General features: G+C 34.6%; 5 protein-coding genes across 5 annotated transcripts; 2 read left to right on the top strand and 3 right to left on the bottom strand.

The window, feature by feature from the left end:
* The first annotated feature begins 99 nt into the window (after nucleotides 1–99).
* On the top strand, nucleotides 100–1,200 carry Sf3a2 (splicing factor 3A subunit 2). The gene is made up of 2 exons (XM_018031403.2): nucleotides 100–785; nucleotides 858–1,200. Exons 1-2 carry the CDS (start codon nucleotides 240–242, stop codon nucleotides 1,134–1,136), a joined length of 825 nt encoding a protein of 274 aa, XP_017886892.1. The 5' UTR covers nucleotides 100–239; the 3' UTR covers nucleotides 1,137–1,200.
* Nucleotides 1,201–1,250: 50 nt separating this feature from the next.
* Nucleotides 1,251–2,629, bottom strand: RpL27A (ribosomal protein L27A). The gene is made up of 6 exons (XM_018031406.2): nucleotides 2,583–2,629; nucleotides 2,258–2,321; nucleotides 2,090–2,187; nucleotides 1,760–1,912; nucleotides 1,548–1,684; nucleotides 1,251–1,336 (listed from the first exon to the last, which is right to left on the bottom strand). Exons 1-5 carry the CDS (start codon nucleotides 2,583–2,585, stop codon nucleotides 1,556–1,558), a joined length of 447 nt encoding a protein of 148 aa, XP_017886895.1. The 5' UTR covers nucleotides 2,586–2,629; the 3' UTR covers nucleotides 1,251–1,336; nucleotides 1,548–1,555.
* A 45-nt stretch (nucleotides 2,630–2,674) lies between these two features.
* Nucleotides 2,675–4,309, top strand: LOC108629047 (uncharacterized). Its single transcript, XM_018031404.2, has 3 exons — nucleotides 2,675–2,848; nucleotides 3,087–3,423; nucleotides 3,534–4,309. The coding sequence occupies exons 1-3, from the start codon at nucleotides 2,787–2,789 to the stop codon at nucleotides 3,741–3,743; spliced, it is 609 nt and encodes a 202-aa protein (XP_017886893.1). The 5' UTR covers nucleotides 2,675–2,786; the 3' UTR covers nucleotides 3,744–4,309.
* Nucleotides 4,059–8,323, bottom strand: LOC108629044 (uncharacterized protein C05D11.1). Its single transcript, XM_018031401.2, has 14 exons — nucleotides 7,984–8,323; nucleotides 7,640–7,881; nucleotides 7,385–7,553; nucleotides 7,136–7,299; nucleotides 6,544–7,062; nucleotides 6,213–6,467; nucleotides 5,958–6,131; nucleotides 5,645–5,884; nucleotides 5,397–5,577; nucleotides 5,090–5,342; nucleotides 4,839–5,025; nucleotides 4,630–4,773; nucleotides 4,214–4,524; nucleotides 4,059–4,150 (listed from the first exon to the last, which is right to left on the bottom strand). Exons 1-14 carry the CDS (start codon nucleotides 8,153–8,155, stop codon nucleotides 4,090–4,092), a joined length of 3,072 nt encoding a protein of 1,023 aa, XP_017886890.1. The 5' UTR covers nucleotides 8,156–8,323; the 3' UTR covers nucleotides 4,059–4,089.
* A 523-nt stretch (nucleotides 8,324–8,846) lies between these two features.
* On the bottom strand, nucleotides 8,847–11,556 carry LOC108629045 (protein zwilch homolog). Its single transcript, XM_018031402.2, has 12 exons — nucleotides 11,345–11,556; nucleotides 11,218–11,272; nucleotides 11,013–11,148; nucleotides 10,700–10,931; nucleotides 10,469–10,633; nucleotides 10,223–10,396; nucleotides 9,962–10,157; nucleotides 9,816–9,895; nucleotides 9,510–9,748; nucleotides 9,209–9,439; nucleotides 9,033–9,145; nucleotides 8,847–8,968 (listed from the first exon to the last, which is right to left on the bottom strand). Exons 1-12 carry the CDS (start codon nucleotides 11,480–11,482, stop codon nucleotides 8,889–8,891), a joined length of 1,839 nt encoding a protein of 612 aa, XP_017886891.1. The 5' UTR covers nucleotides 11,483–11,556; the 3' UTR covers nucleotides 8,847–8,888.
* Nucleotides 11,557–11,767: the final 211 nt, after the last annotated feature.

The following is an 11,767-nucleotide window of genomic DNA, read 5'->3' as shown; positions in this document are numbered from 1 at the left end:
AATGGTAAATAAACTAACCTGCTTCGAAATGATGTGACTTTTTTATTCTGTTTTTCTTATTCTTATTTACGAACTAATTGAAGCCTGAGTTTCACCATTCCTCAATCCGCAGCGCTGCGATCGAGATTTCTCAAAGCTGACAACGACAACACTGAACGAGAAACGAGTTTTGTGGTGTTTGTTTACGTATGAATTGGGAAAGAATTTTAAATAAGTATCGAAGAGAATAAAATTCAGAAATGGATTTCCAAAATCGTCCAGGAGGAAAGACCGGAGGCGGAGGCGTCGCTTCTTGGTCGGAAAGTAATCGAGACAGAAGGGAACGTCTACGACAACTCGCGTTAGAAACGATCGATCTAAACAAAGATCCGTATTTTATGAAAAATCATTTGGGCTCTTACGAATGTAAATTATGTTTGACTCTCCATAATAACGAGGGCAGTTATTTAGCCCATACCCAGGGTAAAAAGCATCAAGCTAACCTAGCTAGGAGAGCCGCGAAAGAAGCGAAGGAAGCTCCTCAGACGCTTGCACCCGAGAAACCTCGTGTAGAGCCAAAGAAATTCGTGAAAATCGGACGACCGGGTTACAGAGTGACGAAGCAACGTGACCCGGAATCGGGACAACAGAGTTTACTGTTCCAAGTCGATTATCCAGAGGTTGCGGACAATGTTATCCCAAGGCACAGGTTTATGTCGGCGTACGAACAGAGAGTCGAACCGCCAGATCGCAAGTGGCAGTACTTGTTATTTGCCGCAGAGCCCTATGAGACTATAGCTTTTAAAGTAAGTTGACTTACAGTAAACTACAAGCACAAATAGTTTTAGACTTCTAGCAAAAATTTGATGAAACTTCAGGTTCCCAGTAGAGAAGTCGAGAAAGCAGAAGGGAAATTCTGGACACATTGGAATAAGGATACAAAGCAGTTCTTTTTGCAATTCGCATTTAAAAACGAGAAACCTTCAGTGGGCAAAGTGCCACCACCTCCAGTTCCTCTGATAAGACCAGGATTGGGTCCACCTATGGTACCAGTTCCACCACCGCCAAGGCCACCTATGTTTAATCCAGTACCACCACCTCCGGCACTTTTGGCGACAGGGATGCAGATACCTCCACCACCACCTCACATAGCATAATTTCATTGTAAAAATATATTGCTGTGTATTTCATTCTTTTAATAAAATTGCTTTATAAATTATACAATTGAGACGGTGTTGTACGCATACAAAAAAAGAAACGGAACAGTTAAATGGTTTTTCCTTTTTTTGTTGTTTAAGTTTTATTAATATAAACATGTTGAAATGTACAGCAGGTTCATTTGTCAAGGGTCTGTCTCCTAAAACAAGAATTAAATACTCATTACATCTAATAGAGTTAATTATAATAATAGAAATGCAGTTTATTATCTTCGATTGTATCAGGTAGAACAATCTACATGGTGTTTAGTGTTGTACGCACTTTTCTGACCGCCCGTTCATAATATCATCATTTGTATATATCGTTTATGTGAAATGATTAACTTCAACTGTAAATAACAATGTAAGTACCTGAACTTTCAAGCAGAGAGGACACAAACTCCACCAACAGCTTTGACTTTGTCCTCGGCCAGTTTACTGAAAAATTTAGCCTTAACGATGACTGGTTGTTTGGGAAGTCGTCCTTTTCCCAGGAGCTTGTAGTATCCCTATAAAATTAGATATAATATCAAGTATGTGCATATCTCACACGATTCTAACAGAATTTACTCTGATAAACTTACGGCTTTAACAAGATCGATCACAGGAACCTTTTTCGTTTCTGAATTCTTGTATTTAAGCCTAGTCTGTTCAGAAACTAATGTCCATAGTTTATCCAAATTTAAGGTGGGACACCATTTAGTGTTACGTCTTAAATGGTAATTCCTCATACCAAGCTGTAAATAAAATGGTAAAATTTATAAAGCGCTATTTAGAAACAACAAGGACTTGATAGTTATAAATGCTATCAGTGTGTGAAGTACATTCAAAGGAATTCAGTTCGCCGGTGAAATAGAAATTATCATCATAAGACACATGGTTATATTTGCATGCAAAAATTGTGTGAAATTTACCTTTCCAAAGTAACCAGGATGGTACTTGTCAAAGTTGATACGGTGATGATGTAAGCCACCAGCATTACCGCGACCACCAGGATGTTTCCTGTGTTTACCTAGGAAGCAATGTTATTTTATTATTTTCCTGTTCAAATGAAGTTTCATATCTTTTGTAAAAAATTGTACCTATGCGTCCGTGGCCGTGGCTCACATGACCACGAAGCTTCCTTGTCTTCTTCTTATGTGTAGACTGGAAAGCAACAACAAGAAAGTTATAAAATATAAAAGAACTTGAGCATTTTCGTACACGTAGGTTATGGCCTTAATGTGAAACGAGAATACCAGCATGCACGGTCAGTGTCTAATAATTTATTTCGGGAACGAAATATTCGTTTTACACTAAAATTTATTTGGCCTTCATCGAGATTTTAATGATTATCATTTCATTTATTCGCGGATGTTGTTAACAATCGAAGATTAGAAAAGAATAACTGTAGCATCGTGAACTCACCATCTTAGCCGCGACGCAAAGAACGAAGACCACTCGTTCTTGTTTCCATGAGTTGGTTTAATGATAGATGGCGTCAGAGTCGCCTGAGTGTTCGTCAGATTCATCATTTCGATAGAATTTATGAATACCGAATAAGATTTTCAAAAGTATAAGAAAGTTATCCAAATTCCGCATGAAACATTAAATTTCAATTTTTTATATAATATGAATTTCAAATATATTTACGGCATGTTTATGACGGGAATACTATTTCCTTTAACCAGAGGGTAAAAACGTCGTCAAGGAGCTCATTGAAAAGACAAAAATTTAATCTGGCGTGCTTTTATTTTGATCTTATTCAAAATGGTCTGTTTTGGATAAATTGCTTATAAACGTAGACATCGTAATTACGATTGATTTATTTTGTAACGCAGATTTAGTTTTTCTCTTTCCATGGAGGTATATGCCATATCCGATAATTTAAATCTCTGCTTATCAAAATTTTCTGATCTTTCATTTAATTAGGCACAGAGAAATGCTTTTCGATTTTACAACTATGGAAAGTGCAGATGATTGGAAAGAGATATCGGACACTGTTAGAACAGTGGGGAAGTCGAAAGCAATTTTAACATTGCAAACGACGCAAGTTTTCCAACGTGCAATACTTTTTACGCTTCTGAACCCACAACCAAACGGTGCTGGTTTTGCAGGGGTACGAACAATGACAAATTTAGACTTATCAAATTTTGAAAATATTGAAATTAATTGCCGAGGGCAAGGCAGTAACAGTCACTACAAAGTTGTTCTTAGACACAAAGGACAACATTCAAACAGGGATATAACATACGAACAATTTTTTATGGTAAATAATATGTAATTTCATTTACAATGTTCAAATAATGGTGTAATGTATTTCAAAGTATTAATTTAAGTAATAAATAAATATTAATGAATTACATTAAACTATGTTAGGTACCAATGTCGAGCAGTAACTTTTCAACAGTGGCATTGCCTTTGGCAAATTTTAAACCGTATTATCGTGGACATGAAGAACCTGATGCAGAACATTTAGATACTGCAAGCATTACCATGTTCGGTTTACAAGTATACGGTGGAGTTTATTTACCAATTAAACAGAAGGGTGTATCAGCATTAGAATTACAAAATATTTCTGCATCGTAGTTGTAACGTTACAATGTAAATGCAAATGGTTAGAGAGATATTGTCTCACTACATTTTATAAACATATAAACAGTTAAGGTAAAGTCTGTCCATTAAAAGTGAATACCAAAAGATGTAAGATTTACAAGACACGTATAAATGTAACAAATTTGTAAAGCTATTTGACACAGAAATATGCTCTTCCATTAAATCTCAGTAGTATCTTTCATGCTATACCGCAAATTATCGATAGTTTTTTATACAAACAATTGACGAACATGCTTAAATTGTTTTTAAAACTATTGCTGATAGGAAAATGATAATGTATGTTACCGAGGAGTTCCAAGAACTCTTCCAAATTCTGAACCTACCAATCGTTTAAATAACTTTCCTCAAGGGTATTGTATGACATAAGATCGTGATTGAGTCTGTAACAAAAGACAAATAATTTATATCGCACATCTGCACACTACATAAATCAATCTACTTACGTTTTAAATGCGTCGACTATATCTTGTACTTTAGATGGATGGCAAACGATAGTTGTTTTACATTCTTTTGGATCAAACAATGGTTTTAGATACTGAGATGCTATACGACCCATATCCTCGATTGTTACTTCGGATATGCGTTGCACCATTTGCTGAGTATAATCATGAGGTACATTCTTGAAGTAGGACAACAGTGATTGTAAAACCAAGTCACCCACACTTTGCTCCTTTTCAATGATCTCAAATATTAAACATGACTTCGCCGAATCAAAGAGTAATTTTTCCCATTTATTTTCAAAAATATGAGCTTCCTATAATAATATATAGAATTAACGATGTAGATCTCATTTTATGAACTTTGTGCATTTTTCTGAAAATAATTGAAATATGCATATATATGTCTATTATAAACTTACTACGATCGATTTTGCTTCCTTATATGCTGCTATAATATTCGTAGATTTATAGAATGTTAAATACAGCAATCCTTCACTGAGTTTGGGATAAATATCATATCCATAAGACAGACCTTGTCCTCGGATAAGTCTCCACATAGGACCCTTAAAAATTAAATATTTTTAGATAATCGTTAGTATAAATAAATACAGAGTTCATCTTTACGTACCTCTAATTGAGTTAAATATTTTAGACAAACTAGCAAGGGAGCTAAATCTGGACTTTGATAATCGTTTACACAAGGACAGGTCTGTCGTAAGTACGAAGATTCTATGCTACCTAAGCCCGTAACACAACCTTTGGATGGAATTTCATCCATAGCATTTAATAACGCTGCGTCAGGAATGGCTTCAAGTCTGTAGAATAAAACCATAGTTTGACGATCCATGTGATAATATAAGTAGATTTCAAATTACTTACTTAGTTTTACTAGCCGTATCGAATGTAGAGAAATGAGTGTTCCACGCGCTATAAATATTTGGTACTTGAGCAGTTAATTTATCCACGTTAGCAGCCACGTACAACACTACATTCTTAGGCGACGTTATTAGCTCTCGAACAGATTCGATTTCAGACAAAACTTCCTTTTGTCCAGTTTCATCGTTCAAACGTTCCAAAAGATTATTAAGAAACTTCTGTTGCCGCAACATACTCGATGTGAAAACGTTGCTATCTGAAAGAATCTCAGTTATATTATGAAACTTCATAATATTTAATTCTCCTTTACCTTTATTATAAAGTAGTCCTTTCATCAACTCGATCACGACACCATTTCCTCTCCTTTTAGCTTGAGCGACATCGTTCACCATCTTTGCAGCTATTATTTTTAATCTGTCTGGAGTTAGTTTAGATTCATATAAAAGTTCTTTAATCCACTGCACGCCGTTATCATATTTTTCTATCTCAAGCTAAACAAATAATTGTTTGAAGTCATTAGAAAATCATATTGTAAAGTGTAGCGTGAAGGATACGTACTCGGAGCGATAGAATGGCACAGTAATTGTATGATCCACATGTGAATTTTGAGGAATAAGCTTCGATTCCTATGCTAGTATCATTCTGTATGGTATCTGCTTCTAATTCAGCTACAACATCCTCGTATGAAATGAGTTCGCCATTTCGGAATACCGGGGATTGCCCGATTGTTTCCAACAGCAAACGAATGTAAGGTTTATACTCTCTTTTAACGTTTGACGTATTCATAATAACCGACATCTAAAAATAGAATGTACTTTCAAATGTAGAACATTGATTGAAACGTGAATAAGTAACGAACGTGTAAACATACATAAACGAAATTTGTATTAACATGATCCAAGTACGTATAAAATGGCAGTTTTGAAACATCAAATCTGGAATGCTGTTTACTGGTTTCAGTTGTATAACTTTTAATGTAGTGGAAATTAAGAAGATGCGTCGAAGGTATGGGAACCGAACTTAAAACTTCATCGGGTACTGGTACCTAAAAATACATAACTTTAAAATACAACTCTGAAAAAGGTATTGGAAATCATGTATATGACATATACGCGAAATTACGTACATCATTCTTAGCGATCGCTTCTTGCAAATCTTTCTCTTTTTGCTGAAGACCATCTTTACCTAAATCTTCAATTTGCTTGACAATACGATTTTTCTCTTTCTCACTTAACTCCTGTCTTTTCTCCAAACTGGGAATGCCTTTGACCATTACGAACGGAGAATCGAGGAAATACATTTTTAATAAATTTAACCAGTAGGACTCGGGCTCGGTCTTCAATTTCTTCAGATCTTCCACTTGATTAGTTCTTTGGTCCAACTGAAATTTAAAAAATAAATTACAATACAATAGAATGTTCCTGAATCAAAGTACTTTCTGACAGTGGAATGCTTACATCTTCTTTAGTGTGGCCGTAAAGCGCGTAGCCGAAAAGCATGTTGGCGATTGTATCATGAGGTTCGTTTTCTAAACTACTTAACGTTTCCAGGATACGTCTATGAACAACCGTCTTCATTCGTTTCATGTTAATGCCGTTTTTGTGTACATTATTTAATACTTGAAGCAGTTGATCTTTTATTAGTGGAATTTTCGATTTTGGCACGCATTGAAATGCCAAATATAATATAGATACCGAGTATTCCGTATGCGTATGATGAACGTCACTAGCATACGCATCATCGATTTCGACAAATTCTTTTTGCAATGGACTAACCGACGTATCTGAGAGGTATTTCAGGAGCAAAGTACAACCGTTAAGATCGTAGATCTCTTTAACAGCGGATGGTCCCCGCCAAGCAATTTGAACAATTCCATTGTCTTCATCATCGCAAGGATAATACACGTCTAAATCTATACTTTCAGTTAGAGGCGGTACTGGATCTTGCCAAGGCCTTTTAAAGAAGCCTCTTCTTCCCTAAAATAATTTTATGATCTTCACTATGATAGGGAAACCGTAAAAGACGTAAATGCAAACATTCTATACGTACTTTCGATACTATTTTGTGTTCTATAGCCTGCAATGCTTTGAACACGTCGGCATGCTTTACTTGGCCAGTGATTATAATCGTCATATTCTCTGGTCTATAAAACTGTTGATGGTATTTTTTTACTTTCTCATTAGTAGTACTTTCTCTTAGATTTTTTAACGCTCCTGCAGCAGAAAATTTGTACTTTTTAATAACATTACATTTGACGTCTGGTTTAAAGATGTTCAAATTCGTACTACACTTAAGTACCTCCAGTGATAGATTTGTAGCCACATTTGCCAGGGAAAATTGCTCTAGATAATTCTACGTAAACCAAATATTCTCCTTCATTTTCTTTCCCTTGCATCTCGCAATAGACCACACCCGCATCTTCACCTTCGCCAGTGATGTGATGTACTTCAGTCAGAAAGCCTGAATCCTAAAATAATAATTTCACACGTAAGATATGTTGGGAAATTTAGAGATTCTATATCGTTTATGATACTTTCTGTGGGCATTGCATACCGTAAGTGTTGGATAAAGAATGTGATCAAGATATATAGGCATTAAAGATAAAAATCCTTCGCTGCCAGCAGTTGTCATAGTGTAAAAGGTGCAATCGACTTGTGTAGCAGCATTGGTGCCAGATGCTAAACATCTATTAGCCAGCAAATCTAAAACACCCTTATATGGATAGTCTTCACTTCCAAGGAAGATAAGATGCTCCAACGTGTGAGGTAGTCCATCGTCGTCGTGTGCTTCAGTAGCTGTAATTGATAAACACAATACACGATAAGCGTACAAGATAGTAATTGAATAAGCATTACGTTTAATGGAAATGTAAGGAATGCAAAAGTAAAAGAGATTACCGAGGCAGAAGAAGCCGTTTACAACCGGTCCTTCGACATCTGCTATGCAAACCGTAATTCCAGTGTCTCTAGATTTATAAATGTGCAGCGGTATCGTATCGTTTGCTTTAATTGAATATGTAAAATCAAATGCTCCCATGTTTTCTCTTGGCGAATTGTCTATCGGCGCCATGTTGCGTCAAATATGAAATTTCTGCTAACTGCCAAACTTGTTGGAAGATATAATATTGACGTTTTGATATGTAGATTATCATAAAAAAGACAATCGACAAATTGGTCGGATTACCAAGAGAGCATCGATGAACAAGGATATATGTTTGAATTATTGCTTTTACTTTATATATAATAAGAGTAAAATATATTTTCTACTGTAATCAATTTCAATGTAATTTAATATACTTAAATATTTTCTCTTTGGTACGAGTCTGTCTGTCCTGTTTAGTTCCAGAATTGATAGTACAGTACTTATCACAGACGAGATATAGATGCGGTAGGTCAAGCAAGAGTCGCTCGAAGCTCGAACGAGCAACGGCTTGAACAAATTATAAATTGCATTTTATTTTGTATTAGTTAGAATATTATGTGCATCTTGCACTTTGTTATGATGTATAATAAATTGAAGAATTGTACAGCCAAAAGTGACGGACGTAACTTTAAATTTCGATGGTCATGAAGACGAGCACGATCGCTCTTGAATCCTCGAATCCCCCCGCGCCTTCCCAAGGCCAAATTCAAGGAGCGATCTCCGATCACCCTTCGCACCCTCCTGCATGGTTACGGTAACTAAGCAACCCGAGGTGAATGAGAATTGCAGTGTATTTATACGCAGAATATATATTTAATGCATTTAAAAAATGTTTTTATTATCAAAACTATAATTAAAATCTATAAACTATATCTTTCTTTTATTTTTGTATCCTAAATTTATTTGATGAGCAAATCGCAGTTATAGCATGGTATCCTTCGTTTGTTAGGTTTGATTGATCTGGAAAAGAACCCACATGAAAATATGTCAAAGACTGGTATCTTTACAATTAAAAGGACTTTACCTAATGGATATATATTTGTTGGAAAGATAGGTGAATGACTATAATACCGAATTGTTGTCAATTTTGACAATTGAGATTGAGATGAAAGTGAAATTCTTCGTGTATTTGGCATCCTGAAAAGAGCACAACGTCGCAGCAACATGAGAATAATATAGCTTGTAAGATATTAAACTTACTCTTTATTTAAATTGTCAACTGCTGTGATAGGAAGAGAAGCTGTCAAAGTATAAATTCTATTCTTATGTAAATCCTGATGATCTTTTAGAGGCGATTTCTCACCAACATACTGTTTAAAAGCACAATAAAATAAAGCTCTTAGATCATCGTTGGAACATTCCAAATTATCTTGTAACAGTAACATGAATTCCAAGCATATATGAATTTGTGCCAAATATATCAATTTATTCCTAAAAATATTTGATATATAAATTGTTATGTTATTAGGGATCGAGTACAAAAAGTTTGTTGTATATGTACCGATAAGTATCGACACTAAATTCATTACAAGTCATATTTTTCAATTCCTTCTGGATATTGTGCAGTTCACCAAATCTTGTACTGATTAGAACGTACATATAATCCTTACACAATTTTTCAAAACCCATATCTATAACATACTCTAACGGTAAACTGCCAGATAATAAATTTGAAATGATGTTTTCTTGATGTTGATTGGCAATCATCTTAGCAAATCTCGTTGAATTGGTAAAATTAATCTAACGTAATCAATAGTATGATTAAAAACGTTTTCATACATGTTACAAAAATAATTGTATATAATACCTGTGGTAAGTATCCGTTCATTATAATATTCTCAAATACTGTGTGCATACATTCTATCATTTCAAAATAACTTGAATTCTCTGTAAGAATTAATATTATTATCGTATCCAAATGTATAGTAGATTTATCACATTAAAAGAACTTACTTATAAGTAATTCCCATAAAAAATCTGTAAAATCTAAATTGCTCCTGAATGGAAGATTCTCTATGTACTGGTAAATTCTTATATCAGTATCTACTTCTTCTCCATTTAAAAAATGTTCGTTTGATCCCTTTTTCTCTCGATAACCGTAATCTCCATTCAATAAGAGATTTATATTGTTCAGTACATTATCATGATCCTATTTTAAATGACTATCAGGAATTTATCGTTAAATATCATGAACATAAAAAGGTAAGAAAATACCTCCTTGTACGGACTAATAAAGTCCTTCGAAAATTCCAAAGGTTTCGAAGAATGTCGAAAATGTGCATTTTTTCTGTAATTTTCTATTATATCGAGGTATTGATTCAGCATCAGTAATTGTTTCCATAATTCGCTCAAACCATTCTTATCTGAATTAGTAACAACTTGGACAACCTGGGCAGAACATGTAAACGTCAAGAACCAATGCATTCATTTATACAGTTTGCAGTGATTAATTAATGTTACCAAATTATTTTTAGATGAGCTTGTAGGTGAGTGCAACGATAAAGTACAAGTATCTACTTCTACACTTAGACTTCCTTGAAAGTTGTTTTCCTTATTATCATTCCACTCAAACGTTTCTTCTTTTGTTCCAAATAAATTAAAAGTGTTGAACGCAGAGATATTAATCTGGATACACAAATCAATTATTATAAGTACATGTATACAGAGAGATCAAGGAAACATGATACTTGCATCTTGTTCACATGCATGTGAAAGTTCCAAATGTTGTTGAAAGAAGTTTGAAGATTTTTTGACGTTTTCAATGGTTTCAATACCATCCGAATAAACTTCTATTGTCGTAAACCATTCTCCTTCAATTATCGTGCCCAACAGTCTACTTCTCTTTTTATCCTTCTCATCGCAGAGTGCAAATATTGGAGGGAATGTGTTGTTTAAAAATCGAATGCATTCATTCAAAGCAGCACTAAAACATAATAGATATTCTGTCACCGCTATTATTTAATCATACGTGTTACAGCAATTTTATATAAGTTTAATGGTTTACCAAGCTTCTGTTCTGCTCAATGGTAAATATTTTTCTTCATCTTTACACCAATTCTGTTTTAATAAAGTTACTGTACTGTCATCGAAATCGACTTCTCCAAACGAATATTTCAAAGGAGATCCAGTGAGATCAAGTTCTGAAACAATTGAATAAAGTATGCAACACAAGTATTTAAAAAATTTAATGGCTTACGTAAAAAACTTACGACTCGTTTCATCGTTTGCAGTATATATAAATTGATCACTAGGAGAATCGCAGAGCTATTAAAATAAGGAAAGAAATGCAGTTAAATATTTAGCAAAACCTGTCGAAATTTTGTGTAACGTATTTACATGTGTTTCCTTGTGTAAAATAATGCAGGGTGTATTTTTTAATTCTGGAAAGATTCGATTCACGTACGACAAACGAAAATTACTGATTTTTATGGACGGATCTAAAATGTGTTTTAATTCTTCGTATTTCAGCAGCATGTTCGATAAATTATTATGTACTTGTGCGATTTAATTCCGTATTTCAACTTGTTTCAACTTCAACTGAAAGTAACAGAACGACAACAGTTTTCATCAAAATATATTTTACCCTGCTAATTTGTATGTTTGTGGGATTTTTTGGCACTAGCCAATGACGTCACAGCTAGGGATATCGCGTTTTGCTATCTGCCCGTACGGGCAAAGGCTGAGCAGCTCTGCTCTAGAGGATCACTACCAAGAACGGTATAATTTTGAATTTTCGCGCGGTCACGTGACTGCGGTGGC

Source organism: Ceratina calcarata, unplaced genomic scaffold (assembly GCF_001652005.2).
Source record: "Ceratina calcarata isolate Rehan_Ccalc_2016 unplaced genomic scaffold, ASM165200v1 scaffold551.2, whole genome shotgun sequence".
Classification (NCBI taxonomy): Eukaryota; Metazoa; Arthropoda; class Insecta; order Hymenoptera; family Apidae; genus Ceratina; species Ceratina calcarata.
Note: the sequence above shows the minus strand (reverse complement) of the source record. Positions and strands in the feature narration are given on the sequence as shown.

What these genes read in the sequence shown, in the direction of transcription:
- LOC108629044 (XM_018031401.2), bottom strand. Translation starts at nt 8,155, where the DNA reads ATGGCGCCGATAGACAATTCGCCAAGAGAAAACATGGGAGCATTTGAT. An exon ending in GTGCCATTCTATCGCTCCGA is followed by an intron (nt 5,578 to 5,644) that starts GTACGTATCCTT and finishes TTATTTGTTTAG; the next exon opens with CTTGAGATAGAAAAATATGA. An exon ending in AGGAAGCAAAATCGATCGTA is followed by an intron (nt 4,525 to 4,629) that starts GTAAGTTTATAA and finishes ATATTATTATAG; the next exon opens with GAAGCTCATATTTTTGAAAA.
- LOC108629047 (XM_018031404.2), top strand. Translation starts at nt 2,787, where the DNA reads ATGAATTTCAAATATATTTACGGCATGTTTATGACGGGAATACTATTT. An exon ending in CTATTTCCTTTAACCAGAGG is followed by an intron (nt 2,849 to 3,086) that starts GTAAAAACGTCG and finishes TCATTTAATTAG; the next exon opens with GCACAGAGAAATGCTTTTCG. An exon ending in CATACGAACAATTTTTTATG is followed by an intron (nt 3,424 to 3,533) that starts GTAAATAATATG and finishes AAACTATGTTAG; the next exon opens with GTACCAATGTCGAGCAGTAA.
- RpL27A (XM_018031406.2), bottom strand. An exon ending in CCACGGCCACGGACGCATAG is followed by an intron (nt 2,188 to 2,257) that starts GTACAATTTTTT and finishes ATTGCTTCCTAG; the next exon opens with GTAAACACAGGAAACATCCT. An exon ending in TGATCGATCTTGTTAAAGCC is followed by an intron (nt 1,685 to 1,759) that starts GTAAGTTTATCA and finishes CTAATTTTATAG; the next exon opens with GGATACTACAAGCTCCTGGG.
- LOC108629045 (XM_018031402.2), bottom strand. Translation starts at nt 11,482, where the DNA reads ATGCTGCTGAAATACGAAGAATTAAAACACATTTTAGATCCGTCCATA. An exon ending in TGCAAACGATGAAACGAGTC is followed by an intron (nt 11,149 to 11,217) that starts GTAAGTTTTTTA and finishes CAATTGTTTCAG; the next exon opens with AACTTGATCTCACTGGATCT. An exon ending in GTTGACAATTTAAATAAAGA is followed by an intron (nt 9,146 to 9,208) that starts GTAAGTTTAATA and finishes TGCTCTTTTCAG; the next exon opens with GATGCCAAATACACGAAGAA.
- Sf3a2 (XM_018031403.2), top strand. Translation starts at nt 240, where the DNA reads ATGGATTTCCAAAATCGTCCAGGAGGAAAGACCGGAGGCGGAGGCGTC. An exon ending in ATGAGACTATAGCTTTTAAA is followed by an intron (nt 786 to 857) that starts GTAAGTTGACTT and finishes ATGAAACTTCAG; the next exon opens with GTTCCCAGTAGAGAAGTCGA.